This window comes from Corapipo altera, unplaced genomic scaffold (genome assembly GCF_003945725.1).
Source record: "Corapipo altera isolate COAL_440 unplaced genomic scaffold, ASM394572v1 130480, whole genome shotgun sequence".
Taxonomy (NCBI): domain Eukaryota; kingdom Metazoa; phylum Chordata; class Aves; order Passeriformes; family Pipridae; genus Corapipo; species Corapipo altera.
Genome location: NW_020885181.1, coordinates 36,081 through 46,486, shown reverse-complemented (window position 1 = coordinate 46,486; position 10,406 = coordinate 36,081). Strand labels below are relative to the sequence as shown.

Genomic DNA, 10,406 nt, shown 5'->3' with positions numbered 1-10,406 from the left:
GGGATGGGGCAGAGCCTGCAGGAATGGACTGGGATGGACTGGGATGGGAATGTCCTGGAGAGCAGCTCCGCCTGTACAAATGACACAGGAAGGGGACTGGGAGTGGACTGGGAACAGCACTGGGAATGGGATTGGGAATGGCACCAGGACAGCACTGGGAATGGGAGCGGGACCCTGAGATGGGCCTGCCCGCAGGTGTCACACAGGGACGGGGTGGCAGGGGGGTGTGACAGTAACACTGAGGTGACAGTGACTCACCGATGTCCCTGACGGAGTGGCCCCGGGTGTACCTGACCCTGAGATGGGCCTGCACGCAGGTGTCACACAGGGGCTCGGCGCAGTCATCGCAGAACCTCGTGGCCGCCGCGTTGTCTTCGCAGCTGCTGCAGCTCTGAGGACAAGGGACAGGCTGGGCCACCTCCTCCCGGGTAATTAGGGCTAATTAACGCTAACGAGGCTCTACCTGGCGGGGCTCAGGCCCTGCGGTGGCTCCAGCCCCACTGTCCTGCAGGAAGAAGTTGTCCAGGATGTCCCCCAGGGGACACTGGTAGTGGCACACGGGGCACTCGAACACTGCGGGGACAGCGGGGACACGAGGTCAGGGAGGACGGAGGGGACAGGGAGGGCAGAGGGGGTACCAGGGTCACCCCACACCCCCCTCTGTGGCGGCTCGTTACTGGGGGAGGGTCCCCCATTGCTCCCAGTGTCCCCATTGCTCCCAGTGTCCCCCAGTGCTCCCAGTGTCCCCCAGTGCCTCCCAGCTCCCCCAGTCCCCCCTCACCCGCTCCATCTCCGCCGAGGCAGGTCCCGCACACCGAGTGCAGGCAGGGCAGGAGCCGCGGGTCCCGCTGGGGGGTGAGGCGCTCCCGGCAGCGCCCGCAGTGCTCCAGCAGCTCCAGGTGCCCCAAGGGCTCCGCTCGCGGGCCCTTCCCGACCCCTTCCGGGCCCGTCCTGGCCGCCGCCGCCTCAGGGCCCGACATGGTGGCCCGGTCTCCCCTCAGGCCCCTCACGGCTTCCGCTCCCGCCCCCCCCCCCGCCCCGGCCAATCACCGCCCGCTGAGCCTGATGGACAGAGTAGGGGCCAATGAAGGGGGGGGAAGAGAGATTGACGGGGTGAGGGACCAATAGGAGAGGAGCAGGCGGGAGAGAAAGGGCGGGAAGGAGAACGGGCAAATCAGCGGTGGAAGCGCCACAGGGAGGGCGGGGATTGTAGAGAGGTGACGCTTGGCCAATGGGCTTCCGGGCTCGGCGAAGAGGAGGGGCGGGGGCGATGATTGACAGGTCGGGGAATCAATGCGCTGCAGGGCTGGGGAAGGACTGGGAATACTGGGAGCACTGGACGGTACTGGGAGCACTGAGATTACTGGGGGCACTGAGATTACTGGGGGCACTGAGATTACTGGGACTGCCGGGGGTACTGGGGGCGTTACTGGGAGGGCCCCACATGACACTGGGACCAGAGGCTGAGGGGCCCTGAGCACCGGTGGCCCTGGAACAGTGTCCCCTCTTTGTGTCCCAGTGTTCCCCGTTATGTCCCCCCAGTGACTCCAGTGTCCCCCCAGTGTCCCTCCAAGTTCCCTCCTGTCCTCCCCCATGTCCCCTCTGGTGTCCCCCAGTGTCCCCCCCAGTCTCCCAAGTCCCCTCCCATTTCCCCAGGACCCCCCACGTGTCCCCAGTGTCCCCCCTATGCCCCCCTTGTCCCCAGAATCCCCCCCCTCTCCCCAGTGTCCTCCCGTGTTCATTGTCACCCCCAGAGGCCACCAAGACCATTTGAGCCACCCCCCACTGGCCACTGTTTGGGGGGGCAGGAGCCACCTGGGGGGAAGGGACAAGGGGCAGACTCTGTGTCCATCCGTGTGTCCATCCCTGTGTCCACCTGTGTGTCCATCTGCGTGTCCATCCCTGTGTCCATCCAAGGCCGGGGTGGGGTCACAGTGACGGAATCAGGGAATGGTTTGGTGGGGGAAAGGACACTCCATAGACACTTCCAGGATGGAGCAGCCACAGCTTTTCTGGGAATTCCATGCCAGCCCCTCCCTGCCCTCACAGGGAGGGATTTCTCCCCAGAATCCCACCCAAGTGTCCCCTTTTCCAGCTGGAAGCCATTCCCTGTGTCCTGGCACTCCACGCCTTGTCCAAAGTCCTTCTCCAGCTCTTGGAGCCTATTCAGGCCCTGGAAGGGTGTCTCCAGATCCTTCCCTTCTCCAAGTGGGACACCCCAACTCTCTCCAGCCCCTGGAGCATCTCCTCTGGCCTCAGGGCGCGGCCCATCCATCCAATCCCTGTCTCTCCAGCTCAGTTCCAGGATTTCCTAGGGATCCACCTCAGGTGCTTTGTACAAGTCCAGGTTGATGATGCCATCACCACCCGAAGAGCCCCTGAGCTCCACCGAGGCCATCACCAACCACCTCCTGGTGTCCCACCTGCCCAGCTTCCAGGAGGATTTGCTCCGTGCTCCTGCCGGGTGTTCCCGATTCCCCTGTTCTGTTCCCCTTCTCCTGGCCCTGGGAACGTCCCCGTGGCTCGGCTTCCTCCAGGTTTCACCTCAAACGGGCCTGGAGCCCCAAAATCCACCTTTGAGGAGTTCAGGGGGCAGAGACCCCCCCGGTGCCCCCTCACGCCGTGTGAGCGGGGCCGGCGCCCGCGGCATCAGTCCCCGGCCACGCGGCCATTCCGGCTTCCGGCGGCAGCGGTGGCGGCCCTGGTGGGGGCCCCGGCGGGGGCCCAGGGTGAGAGGCGGCGGCGTGGCGCTCCAGGAGGGTGCGGTGGGAGAAGCCCTTGGTGCAGAGGCGGCACTGGAAGCGCTCGGGGCGGTGGGTTCGCATGTGGACGTTGAGGGAGCTCTTCTGGGTGAAGCGTTTGCAGCAGACACCGCACTGGAAGGCGCGGACGCCCGTGTGGGTCACCATGTGCTTCAGCAGGTAGTCCCGGAGCGAGAAGGAGCGCCAGCAGATGGAGCACTGGTGGGGCTTCTCACCTGCGGAGAGACAAATGTGGGGCAACACGGGTCAATACGGGGCACGTCTGCGTGAGTGAACGGACCATGGGTCAACGAACCAACATGGGTCAGCATGGCTTAGCATGGGTCAACATGAGTCAACATGGGTCAACGAACCAACATGGGTCAGCATGGCTTAGCATGGGTCAACATGAGTCAACATGGGTCAGCACAGGCCAACATGGGTCAAGAGCAATGCGCGTCCACAAGTCAACCACAGACCGCCATGAGTCAACGCAGATCCTCCCAGGGCACCGAGCCCCCCGCCCTGCCCTCCCTGCCCCCGTTGTGTCCCCCCCACGTCCCCGTGTTCCCCCCGCGCTCACCCGAGTGGATGAACATGTGCTTGGTGTAGTTCTTACGGGAGCTGAAGCTCTTCTGGCAGTGCCCGCACTGGTAGGGGGGCTGGGGGCCACGCAGGGGCCCCACTGGGGGCACCGTGGGCACTGGGGGGGCTCCCCCCGCCTCCGTCCCACCCTCGTAGGGTGGCGGCAATGCCGGGGGCGCCCCAAACCCAAACCCATCCCCGCACGGTGCCTCCCGCCCGCGCTCGGCCCCGAACGCGGCGCCGCCGTCGTCGCCGGCCCAGGGCGCCAGGAATGTGTCTGGGAATGCCTCGGGGGCACCAAAAAACGGTGGGTCTGGCGCCGGGAAAGCCGGGAGGGCCGCGCCGGGCGGGACAACACCCTCCTGGGTACCGCCGTCCTCATCTTCCTCTTCCTCCTCCGCCTCCTCCTCCTCCTTGAGCGTCGGCGCGAGGCGCAGCGGCTGCCGCTGCTTCCGGCTGTGGCCGCTCGGCAACGGCTCCGAGAAGTTCTCCAGCTCCGCCGGCGGCCCCGGCGGCAGTTTCTGGGCCGGGGGCATCACGGCGGGGCCGCGGCTCTGCGAGATGATCTGGGTGCACTCGTCGATGACCGTCTTGATCTGCAGCACCGAGGCCGCGGTGAGGATGTGCAGCGCCTCCGACTGTGCCACCACCAGGCTGCCGCTGTACAGGAACTCCACCAGCTGCCGCACGGCCGCCGAGGGCACCACGGGCGGCACCTCGATGGCCGAGTGGCCCAGCAGCAGCTTGTCATGGAAGAAGGGGCTGCCCGCGGCCAGGACGCAGCGGTGGGCGCGCAGCGAGGCCTCGCGGATGCGCACGGTGACGTCGCAGAACTGCCCCGCCACCCGCTGCCCGTTGAGCGTCTCCAGCAGCGAGCGGCTGAAGTTCTGCAGGTGGATGTAGTGAACGGCCTCCGGCATCGCCGCGGGCACACCGGGGGACACTGGGGGCACAGGGGAGCAGGGGGGACACGGGGACACTGGGGGCAAAGGGGGACACCGGGGACACCGGGCTGGAGGGATGGAGGGGACACAGGGATGGAGGGATGGAGAGGATGTCAGAGGCACGGGAATGGAGGGGACAGTGGGGACACGGTGACAGTGACGAGGCCGGCGGTACCTGGGGAAGGAGACACAGGGGTTGGGGACATTCTCCAGGGGGTCACTGAGGGCTGGGGACACCCCGTATGACGTCACCGGGTGCCGCGGACAGCGCCGATGACGTCACGGGGCGGCCGGGAGCAGCGCGCGCGATGTCACCGACCTGTCGCGACACGAGAACCTTCCAGAGCCCTCCAGGACCCCCCAGGACCCCCCAGGAGCCCCCCAGAACCCTCCAAACCGGCTCCTCGCCCGCTCACCGCACTCCCGCCGCCGCCGCTCTCTGACGTCACTTCTGCCGGACCAGACCGGAAGTGAATGCGGATCACAGAGAGGGGCGGGAGCGGCGCCCCCTGGCGGGCCGGAGGATTCCGCGGCATCCACATGTTGGCCCATGTCAATCCATGTTGACCCACGTTGGCCCATGTCAATCCGTGCTGTTCCGTGTTGACCCACGTTGGCCCCTGTGACTCTGCTCTGCTCTGTGTTGACCCGTGTAGGCCGACCTGAGTCCATTTGTGTCACCCCGTGTCACCCTGTGTCACCTCGTGTCATCCCATGTCATTCCCACTGGGGACACCCCCTATGTGACCCCCCCGACCCCCTGTCCCCCCGACCCCTCCCCTGTGTCACTCACGTGGTGTCACCGTACCCTCCCCTCCCCGTGACGTCACCCCCACACCGTGACATCACCGCTTCTCCCACCCCTGGGTGAGGGCAGGAGGTGACACCCAAATTCCGGGGTGCCCTGAAACCTGTGTCCCCTCGGGCGGGGGTGACACCCAGGGGTGGCACCCGAATTCCAGGGTGCCCTGAGACACCTGAGTCCCCTGAGTGAAGACAGGAGGTGACATTGGGGGTGACATCCGAATTCTGGGGTGTCCTGGGACACCTGAGTCCCGCAGACAAAGGCAGAGGTGACACCCTGAGGTGCCACCCAAATCCGGGGTGCCCCGAGCCCCCCGTGTCCCCCGGGTGAGGGCAGGGGTGACACCCTGGGGTGCCCCGAGGCCCCGATGCCCCCCGGGCAGGGCGGGGGTGGCCCGGGAGCCGCTGGAGCCGAAGGGCCCCGCCCGGGCGATGCCCGGGGGGGCAGGAGGGGGTTGGGGAGGGGGAGGGCGGGCTCTGTGTCCCCGTGTCCCCTCCCGTGGGACCGGCCCGGGGGGAGGGCGGAGGTGCCACTCGCGGGTCCGTCCCGTGCCCGCGGCGGGGGCGGCACCGGCAGAGCCCGGACCGGGACAGGTGAGGGGGGACAGGGAGGCTGGGACCCCCCCGGGTGGGCAGGGGACCCCAAAAACAGGCGGCTGGGAACCCTCAGGGTGGGCAGGGGGTCCTCAGGGGGCCGGACCTTCCCCACCTGCCCCCCCCAAAAGCTGTCGGGGGGTCCTCGCCCGGGGCTGCGGCTGCTTTGGGGGGGCTGTGGTGTTATTGTAGGGTCTCCCCGAGGTCTCTGTTGTTCCAGAGCCTCCCCCCTCATGGTGGACACGGGGGACAGGGGGCGGCGCAGCCCCCCCAGGCTGGCACAGGTGAGTGGGGGGGACTCCCGAGGGATGTGGAGGGGGGAAAGGGAAAGGGGGGGGCCCCCAGGGGGAGGGGGGGAGAATCACCAGTTAATGGGGGGGGACACAGGGATGAGGGGGACACAGGGATGGGCTGTGAGGACCCCCTCCGGTTGATGGGGGGGACACAGGGATGGGAGACCCCCAGGGTACGGGGTGGGACCCCCAGCTGGGGGGATACAGGGATGGGAGGGGGGACCCCGCGGTGATGGGGGACCCCTCGGTACCCGGGGGAGCCCCGAGCCCAATTTGGGGGTCCCAGGGGGTGGAGGAGGGGGGGATTCCGGGCATTTGGGGTCTCCCCGCCCCGTCCCCCCCCCTGGCCCGGGCCCCCCCCCCCCCCCCCCCGGCCCCCCGGCCCCCCCCCATTCCGGGCCCCCCCATTCTCCCCCCCCCCCCCCTCCGGACCCCTGGGAACCCCTAAATCCCTGAGACCCCTCAAATCCCTGGGACCCTCCAACACCTGGGACCCCCGGGATTCCTGAGACCCTCAAATCCCTGGGACCCCCCGACTCGAGGACCCCCCAGATTTTGGGACTCCCTGGACTCTGGGACCCCCTGGATTCCTGGGACCCCCAAATCCCTGGGACCCCCCGGAGTCTGGGATCCCTCAGATATTGGGACTCCCTGGACTCTGGGAGTTCCTGGATTCCTGGGACTCCCCAGAACCCTGGGACCCCCTCGGGACTTTGGGACCCCCCAGATTTTGGTTCCTCCCCCCCAAATGTCCCCCCTCTCCCAGCACCGGCGGGACCTGGAGGAGGAGCTGCGGGACCTCAGCAACCAGGTGGGCGGGGCTTGGGGATGTCAATCACATCGATGGGAGGGGCCTGGGGCTGTCAATCACCCTCAGAGGGTGGGATTGGGGGCTGTCAATCACACTGGTGGGCTGGGCTGGGGCAGCCAATCACATCGGTGGGAGGGGCTTGGGACTGTCCATCACCCTGGGGGTGGGACAAGGAGCTGCCCATCACCCAGATGGGGGCGTGGCCTGTCCCATGTGAGCTGTCAATCACGGTCTTCCCCAATCAGGTGGCGGCGCTGGGGCGGAGCCTGGCGGCAGAGAGAGGGCGTGGCCTGGCAGAGGGCGGGGCCCTGCGTGCGCTGGAAATCGCTGTGGGCGGGGCCCAGGCCCGGATGGGCGGGGCCTGCAGGGCCAGGGACCGGGCCAATGAGAGACTGCGGCTGCAGCAGGTGGGCGAGGCCAGGGGGGGGGGGGGGTGGGGGGGGGCGGGGCCTATGACAGGTGTGGCTGTGGGTGGGGCTAAAGAGGCGTGGTCTGAGGAGTGGCTGGCAAAATGGGGTGGGACTTGGAAAAGTAGGTGGTGCTTTATGGGATGTGGGTGTGGTCAGGGGGAGGGTCTTAAGGGGTGGAGCCTCTGGTGGGGGTGTGGCTGAATTTGGGCTAAATTGGCATGGTCTGAGGGGGCGTGGCCTGGGAGGGGGAGGAGCCTCTGAGAGGGTGGAGGCCTGGTTGAGGTGGGGCTAAAAGGGGGCGTGGTCAGAGGGGGTGTGGCCTGTTCCTGACCCAACCCTGCTTGCAGGAGGCGGGGCAGCTGCTGTGGGCGGAGCTCCAGGCCGCCCGCGCTGCCCGTGCAGGGGCGGAGCTTCGGGCACAGGAGGCGGAGTCACAGTGCCGGGCACGGGGGGAGGAGCTTCAGCAGCTGCGAGAGGTGGGCGGGGCCAAGGGAAAGGGCGGGGCTAATGATAAATGGGCAGGGCTAAAGGACAAAGGGGCCGAGCTAAAGGGCAGGGGGGTGTGGCTAAGGTCCAGTGGGTGGGGCTAAGGTCCAGTGGGTGGGGCTAAGGTCTAGTGGGTGGGGCTGAGGACCAGTGGGCAGGGCTGAGGAACAATGGGCGGGGCTATATCAGCCTATGAGTGGTGCTGGGGTGGTGGGCGTGTCCCCGGTGGGCGTGTCCATGCCAGCCCCGCCCCCAGGCCGTGGAGGAGGCCCGGCAGTGCCGGCGCCAGGCGGAGCAGGAGCGGGACCAAGTGGCCGCTCAGGTGGGACGTGGCCCCCGGCACAGGTGAGTGAGGACACGCCCCTCCCCGGACACGCCCCTTCCTAGACACACCCATTGTGTGTCCCCTACAGCCCCTCCACGTGTCCCCTGTAGTCCCAGGTGTCCCTCTGTCCCGTACTCCCCCATACCCCCCATCCATCCCCTATACCCTCCCATGCCCCCCCATATGTCCTCCCCATAGTCCCCCCCCCGCTGACCCCCGGGGGCTGCAGGCGGCGCTGGAGGAGCTGCGGGAGCACAACCGGGGGCTGCGGGACCACCTGGGACAGCGGCTGGGACAGGTGGGCACCTGTGGGGCACCTGTGGGGCACCTCTGGGGACTTGGGAGGGATATGAGGGGATATGGGGATGTGGGAAATGGGATATGGGGATATAGGAAATGGGATATGAGGGTGCTGAGCTCACCTGAGGGTGCTGTGGTCTCACCTGTGGGTGTTGTCTCACCTGCCCAGGTGCAGGAGCTGCGTGAGGCGCTGTCCCTCGCAGGGCAGCGGGCACGGGAGGCCCAGGGTGCCCAGGCCAGGCTGGCGCGGGAGCAGCGGGAGCTGCAGGAGCGGCTCCTGCGCCCCCCAGTGCCCCCCACGCCCCCCGAGAGCACCCTGAGGAGCCGCTGCCTCCACCTACAGGAGCTGCTGCGCAGGGAGGAGGGGTGAGGGGGGACTGGGGGGGGATTGGGTGGTGCCCACATGGCCTCAGGATGCCCCCAAAGTGGGTTTGGGCAGCCCCAGGGTGGTCTTGGGTGGTCCCGGGTGGCCCCAGGTGATCCAGGTGACCCCAAAGTGGGTTTGGGTAGTCCTGGGTGGTCCCGGGGGGCCCAGGGGTGGTCCCAGTCTGGCTTGAGGTGACCCCAAAGTGGGTTTGGGTGGCCCCAGGGTGGCCCAAGGTGGTCCCCAGACGGTCCCAGGGGGGTCCCCACATGGTCTCAGGGTGAGTGTCAGTGGCTGTGGGTCATTCTGGAGGTGACATGGGGTGACACTGGGTGTCCCTGTGGCCCCCGGGGTGTGGATGGCCCTGTCCCGGGTGCCATGGGGTGCCACTGGGTGTCCCTGTCCCCAGGACCCGGCTGTCCCTGTCGCGGGCCGCGCGTGTCACCGGCCGGCGCCTGCGGGCTCTGGTGGCCGAGGTGGAGGAGCAGCGGCTGCGGGGGGAGAGATACCGGCTGCAGGTGGGGGGCACCTGTCACCCGTGTCGCCTGTGTCACCCGTGTCACCCCTGTCACCCTGTGACCCCACAGCCCCTGTGCCCACCCATGTCCTCCCTGTTCCCGAGTGTCCCCAACTGTCCCCATGTCCCCAGTGTCCCCGTGTCCTGTCCCCCCGTGCCCCCAGGTCCTGTGTCACCGTGTCCCCATGTCCCAATGCCAAATGCCAACCACATGCCCCTGTACCCACACCCCATGTCCCCAGGCTCCACGTCCCCCTATCCCAATGTCCCCAATATCCCCAATGTTCCCAATGTCCCCCCAATGTCCCCAACGTCCCTGGGTGTGTCCCCAATGCCCCTAACATCCCTAACGTCCCCAATGTCCCCAATGTCCCCAATGTCCCCAATGTCCCCAATGCCCCCAATGTCCCCATGACCCCACTCTCCCCAGTGTCCCCCACGTGTGCAATGTCCCCGATGTCCCCAGTGTCCCCAATGTCCCCAGCGATGTCCCCGTGTCCCCAGGCTCGTGCCAGCGAGGTGGCGGCAGGGCTGGTGGCAGCGCAGGTGGCGGCGGTGGCCGCGGGCACGGCACGGGCACTGGCCCAGGGCCACGTCCTGCGCCGGCAGCTCGACCACGTCGGCGACGGTGCCGCGGCCACGGCGCGGAGTGTGGCCGTGCTCAGGGCCCGGCTCAGGTGGGGACACCTCCCGACACCCATAGACCCCTACAGACCCCTAGAGACACCAAGGGGCACCTACAGACCCCTAGAGACACCCATGGGCACCTATAGACACCTATACACACCCATGGGCACCTACAGGGGGTTATGGGATGGTGGGAGGGGTCTATGGGGTTATGGGGGGGTCTCAGGGGTTATGGGGTGTTGGGGTGCTCTATAGGGGGTTACGGGGGCTCTATGGGGGTTATGGGGTACTGGGAGGGTCCGGGGGGGATGTTCTGGGCTGTCGGGGGGTTCTCCAGGACAGGGGGCTGTCACTCCCCCCCTCCCCCCAGGTGCGACCCCCTGACCGTGTCCCGCACGGTGCGGCGGATGCTGCGGGGGGGTGACAGCGGTGACAGCGGCGACAGTGGCGACAGCGGCGACAGCGACACCCCCCCCACCACCCCCGGCACCCCCCCGCACAGCCCCCGGCCCTGGGGGGGGCTCGGACCCGCCCCCAGCGCTGCGGGAGCCCCTCGAACCCCCCCTTGAGACCCCCCTTGAATGCCCCCTCAAAACCCCTCCCCT

The 10,406-nt window shown here is 67.9% G+C and overlaps 3 protein-coding genes and 1 long non-coding RNA gene across 4 annotated transcripts; 2 read left to right on the top strand and 2 right to left on the bottom strand.

Moving 5' to 3' along the window:
- Window positions 1-10: 10 nt before the first annotated feature.
- LOC113940086 (transcription intermediary factor 1-beta-like) lies at window positions 11-1,015 on the bottom strand (the record flags this gene model as incomplete). Its single annotated transcript, XM_027631164.1, has 4 exons — window positions 782-1,015; window positions 464-573; window positions 259-391; window positions 11-15 (listed from the first exon to the last, which is right to left on the bottom strand). Coding segments are annotated over exons 1-4 (447 nt in total), but the record flags the coding sequence as incomplete, so codon positions are not given.
- Window positions 1,016-2,615: 1,600 nt separating this feature from the next.
- LOC113940092 (zinc finger and BTB domain-containing protein 45-like) lies at window positions 2,616-4,356 on the bottom strand. The gene is made up of 2 exons (XM_027631171.1): window positions 3,325-4,356; window positions 2,616-2,977 (listed from the first exon to the last, which is right to left on the bottom strand). The coding sequence occupies exons 1-2, from the start codon at window positions 4,244-4,246 to the stop codon at window positions 2,616-2,618; spliced, it is 1,284 nt and encodes a 427-aa protein (XP_027486972.1). The 5' UTR covers window positions 4,247-4,356.
- A 1,288-nt stretch (window positions 4,357-5,644) lies between these two features.
- LOC113940091 (myosin-14-like) lies at window positions 5,645-10,370 on the top strand. The gene is made up of 11 exons (XM_027631170.1): window positions 5,645-5,668; window positions 5,889-5,952; window positions 6,728-6,772; window positions 7,018-7,179; window positions 7,530-7,658; window positions 7,913-8,013; window positions 8,192-8,291; window positions 8,463-8,659; window positions 9,067-9,175; window positions 9,679-9,851; window positions 10,172-10,370. The coding sequence occupies exons 2-11, from the start codon at window positions 5,902-5,904 to the stop codon at window positions 10,368-10,370; spliced, it is 1,266 nt and encodes a 421-aa protein (XP_027486971.1). The 5' UTR covers window positions 5,645-5,668; window positions 5,889-5,901.
- On the top strand, window positions 7,572-8,486 carry LOC113940087. Its single transcript, XR_003525406.1, has 4 exons — window positions 7,572-7,658; window positions 7,925-8,013; window positions 8,192-8,291; window positions 8,463-8,486. It is a non-coding gene; the product is annotated as an uncharacterized LOC113940087 (long non-coding RNA).
- Window positions 10,371-10,406: the final 36 nt, after the last annotated feature.

Bases quoted from the DNA above. Each gene is read 5' to 3' on its own strand.
- LOC113940092 (XM_027631171.1), bottom strand. From the start codon at position 4,246: ATGCCGGAGGCCGTTCACTACATCCACCTGCAGAACTTCAGCCGCTCG. The intron at 2,978-3,324 runs GTGAGCGCGGGG...GTCTCTCCGCAG, and splicing joins GCACATGTTCATCCACTCGG to GTGAGAAGCCCCACCAGTGC.
- LOC113940091 (XM_027631170.1), top strand. From the start codon at position 5,902: ATGGTGGACACGGGGGACAGGGGGCGGCGCAGCCCCCCCAGGCTGGCA. The intron at 7,180-7,529 runs GTGGGCGAGGCC...CCCTGCTTGCAG, and splicing joins AGAGACTGCGGCTGCAGCAG to GAGGCGGGGCAGCTGCTGTG. The intron at 8,292-8,462 runs GTGGGCACCTGT...TCACCTGCCCAG, and splicing joins TGGGACAGCGGCTGGGACAG to GTGCAGGAGCTGCGTGAGGC.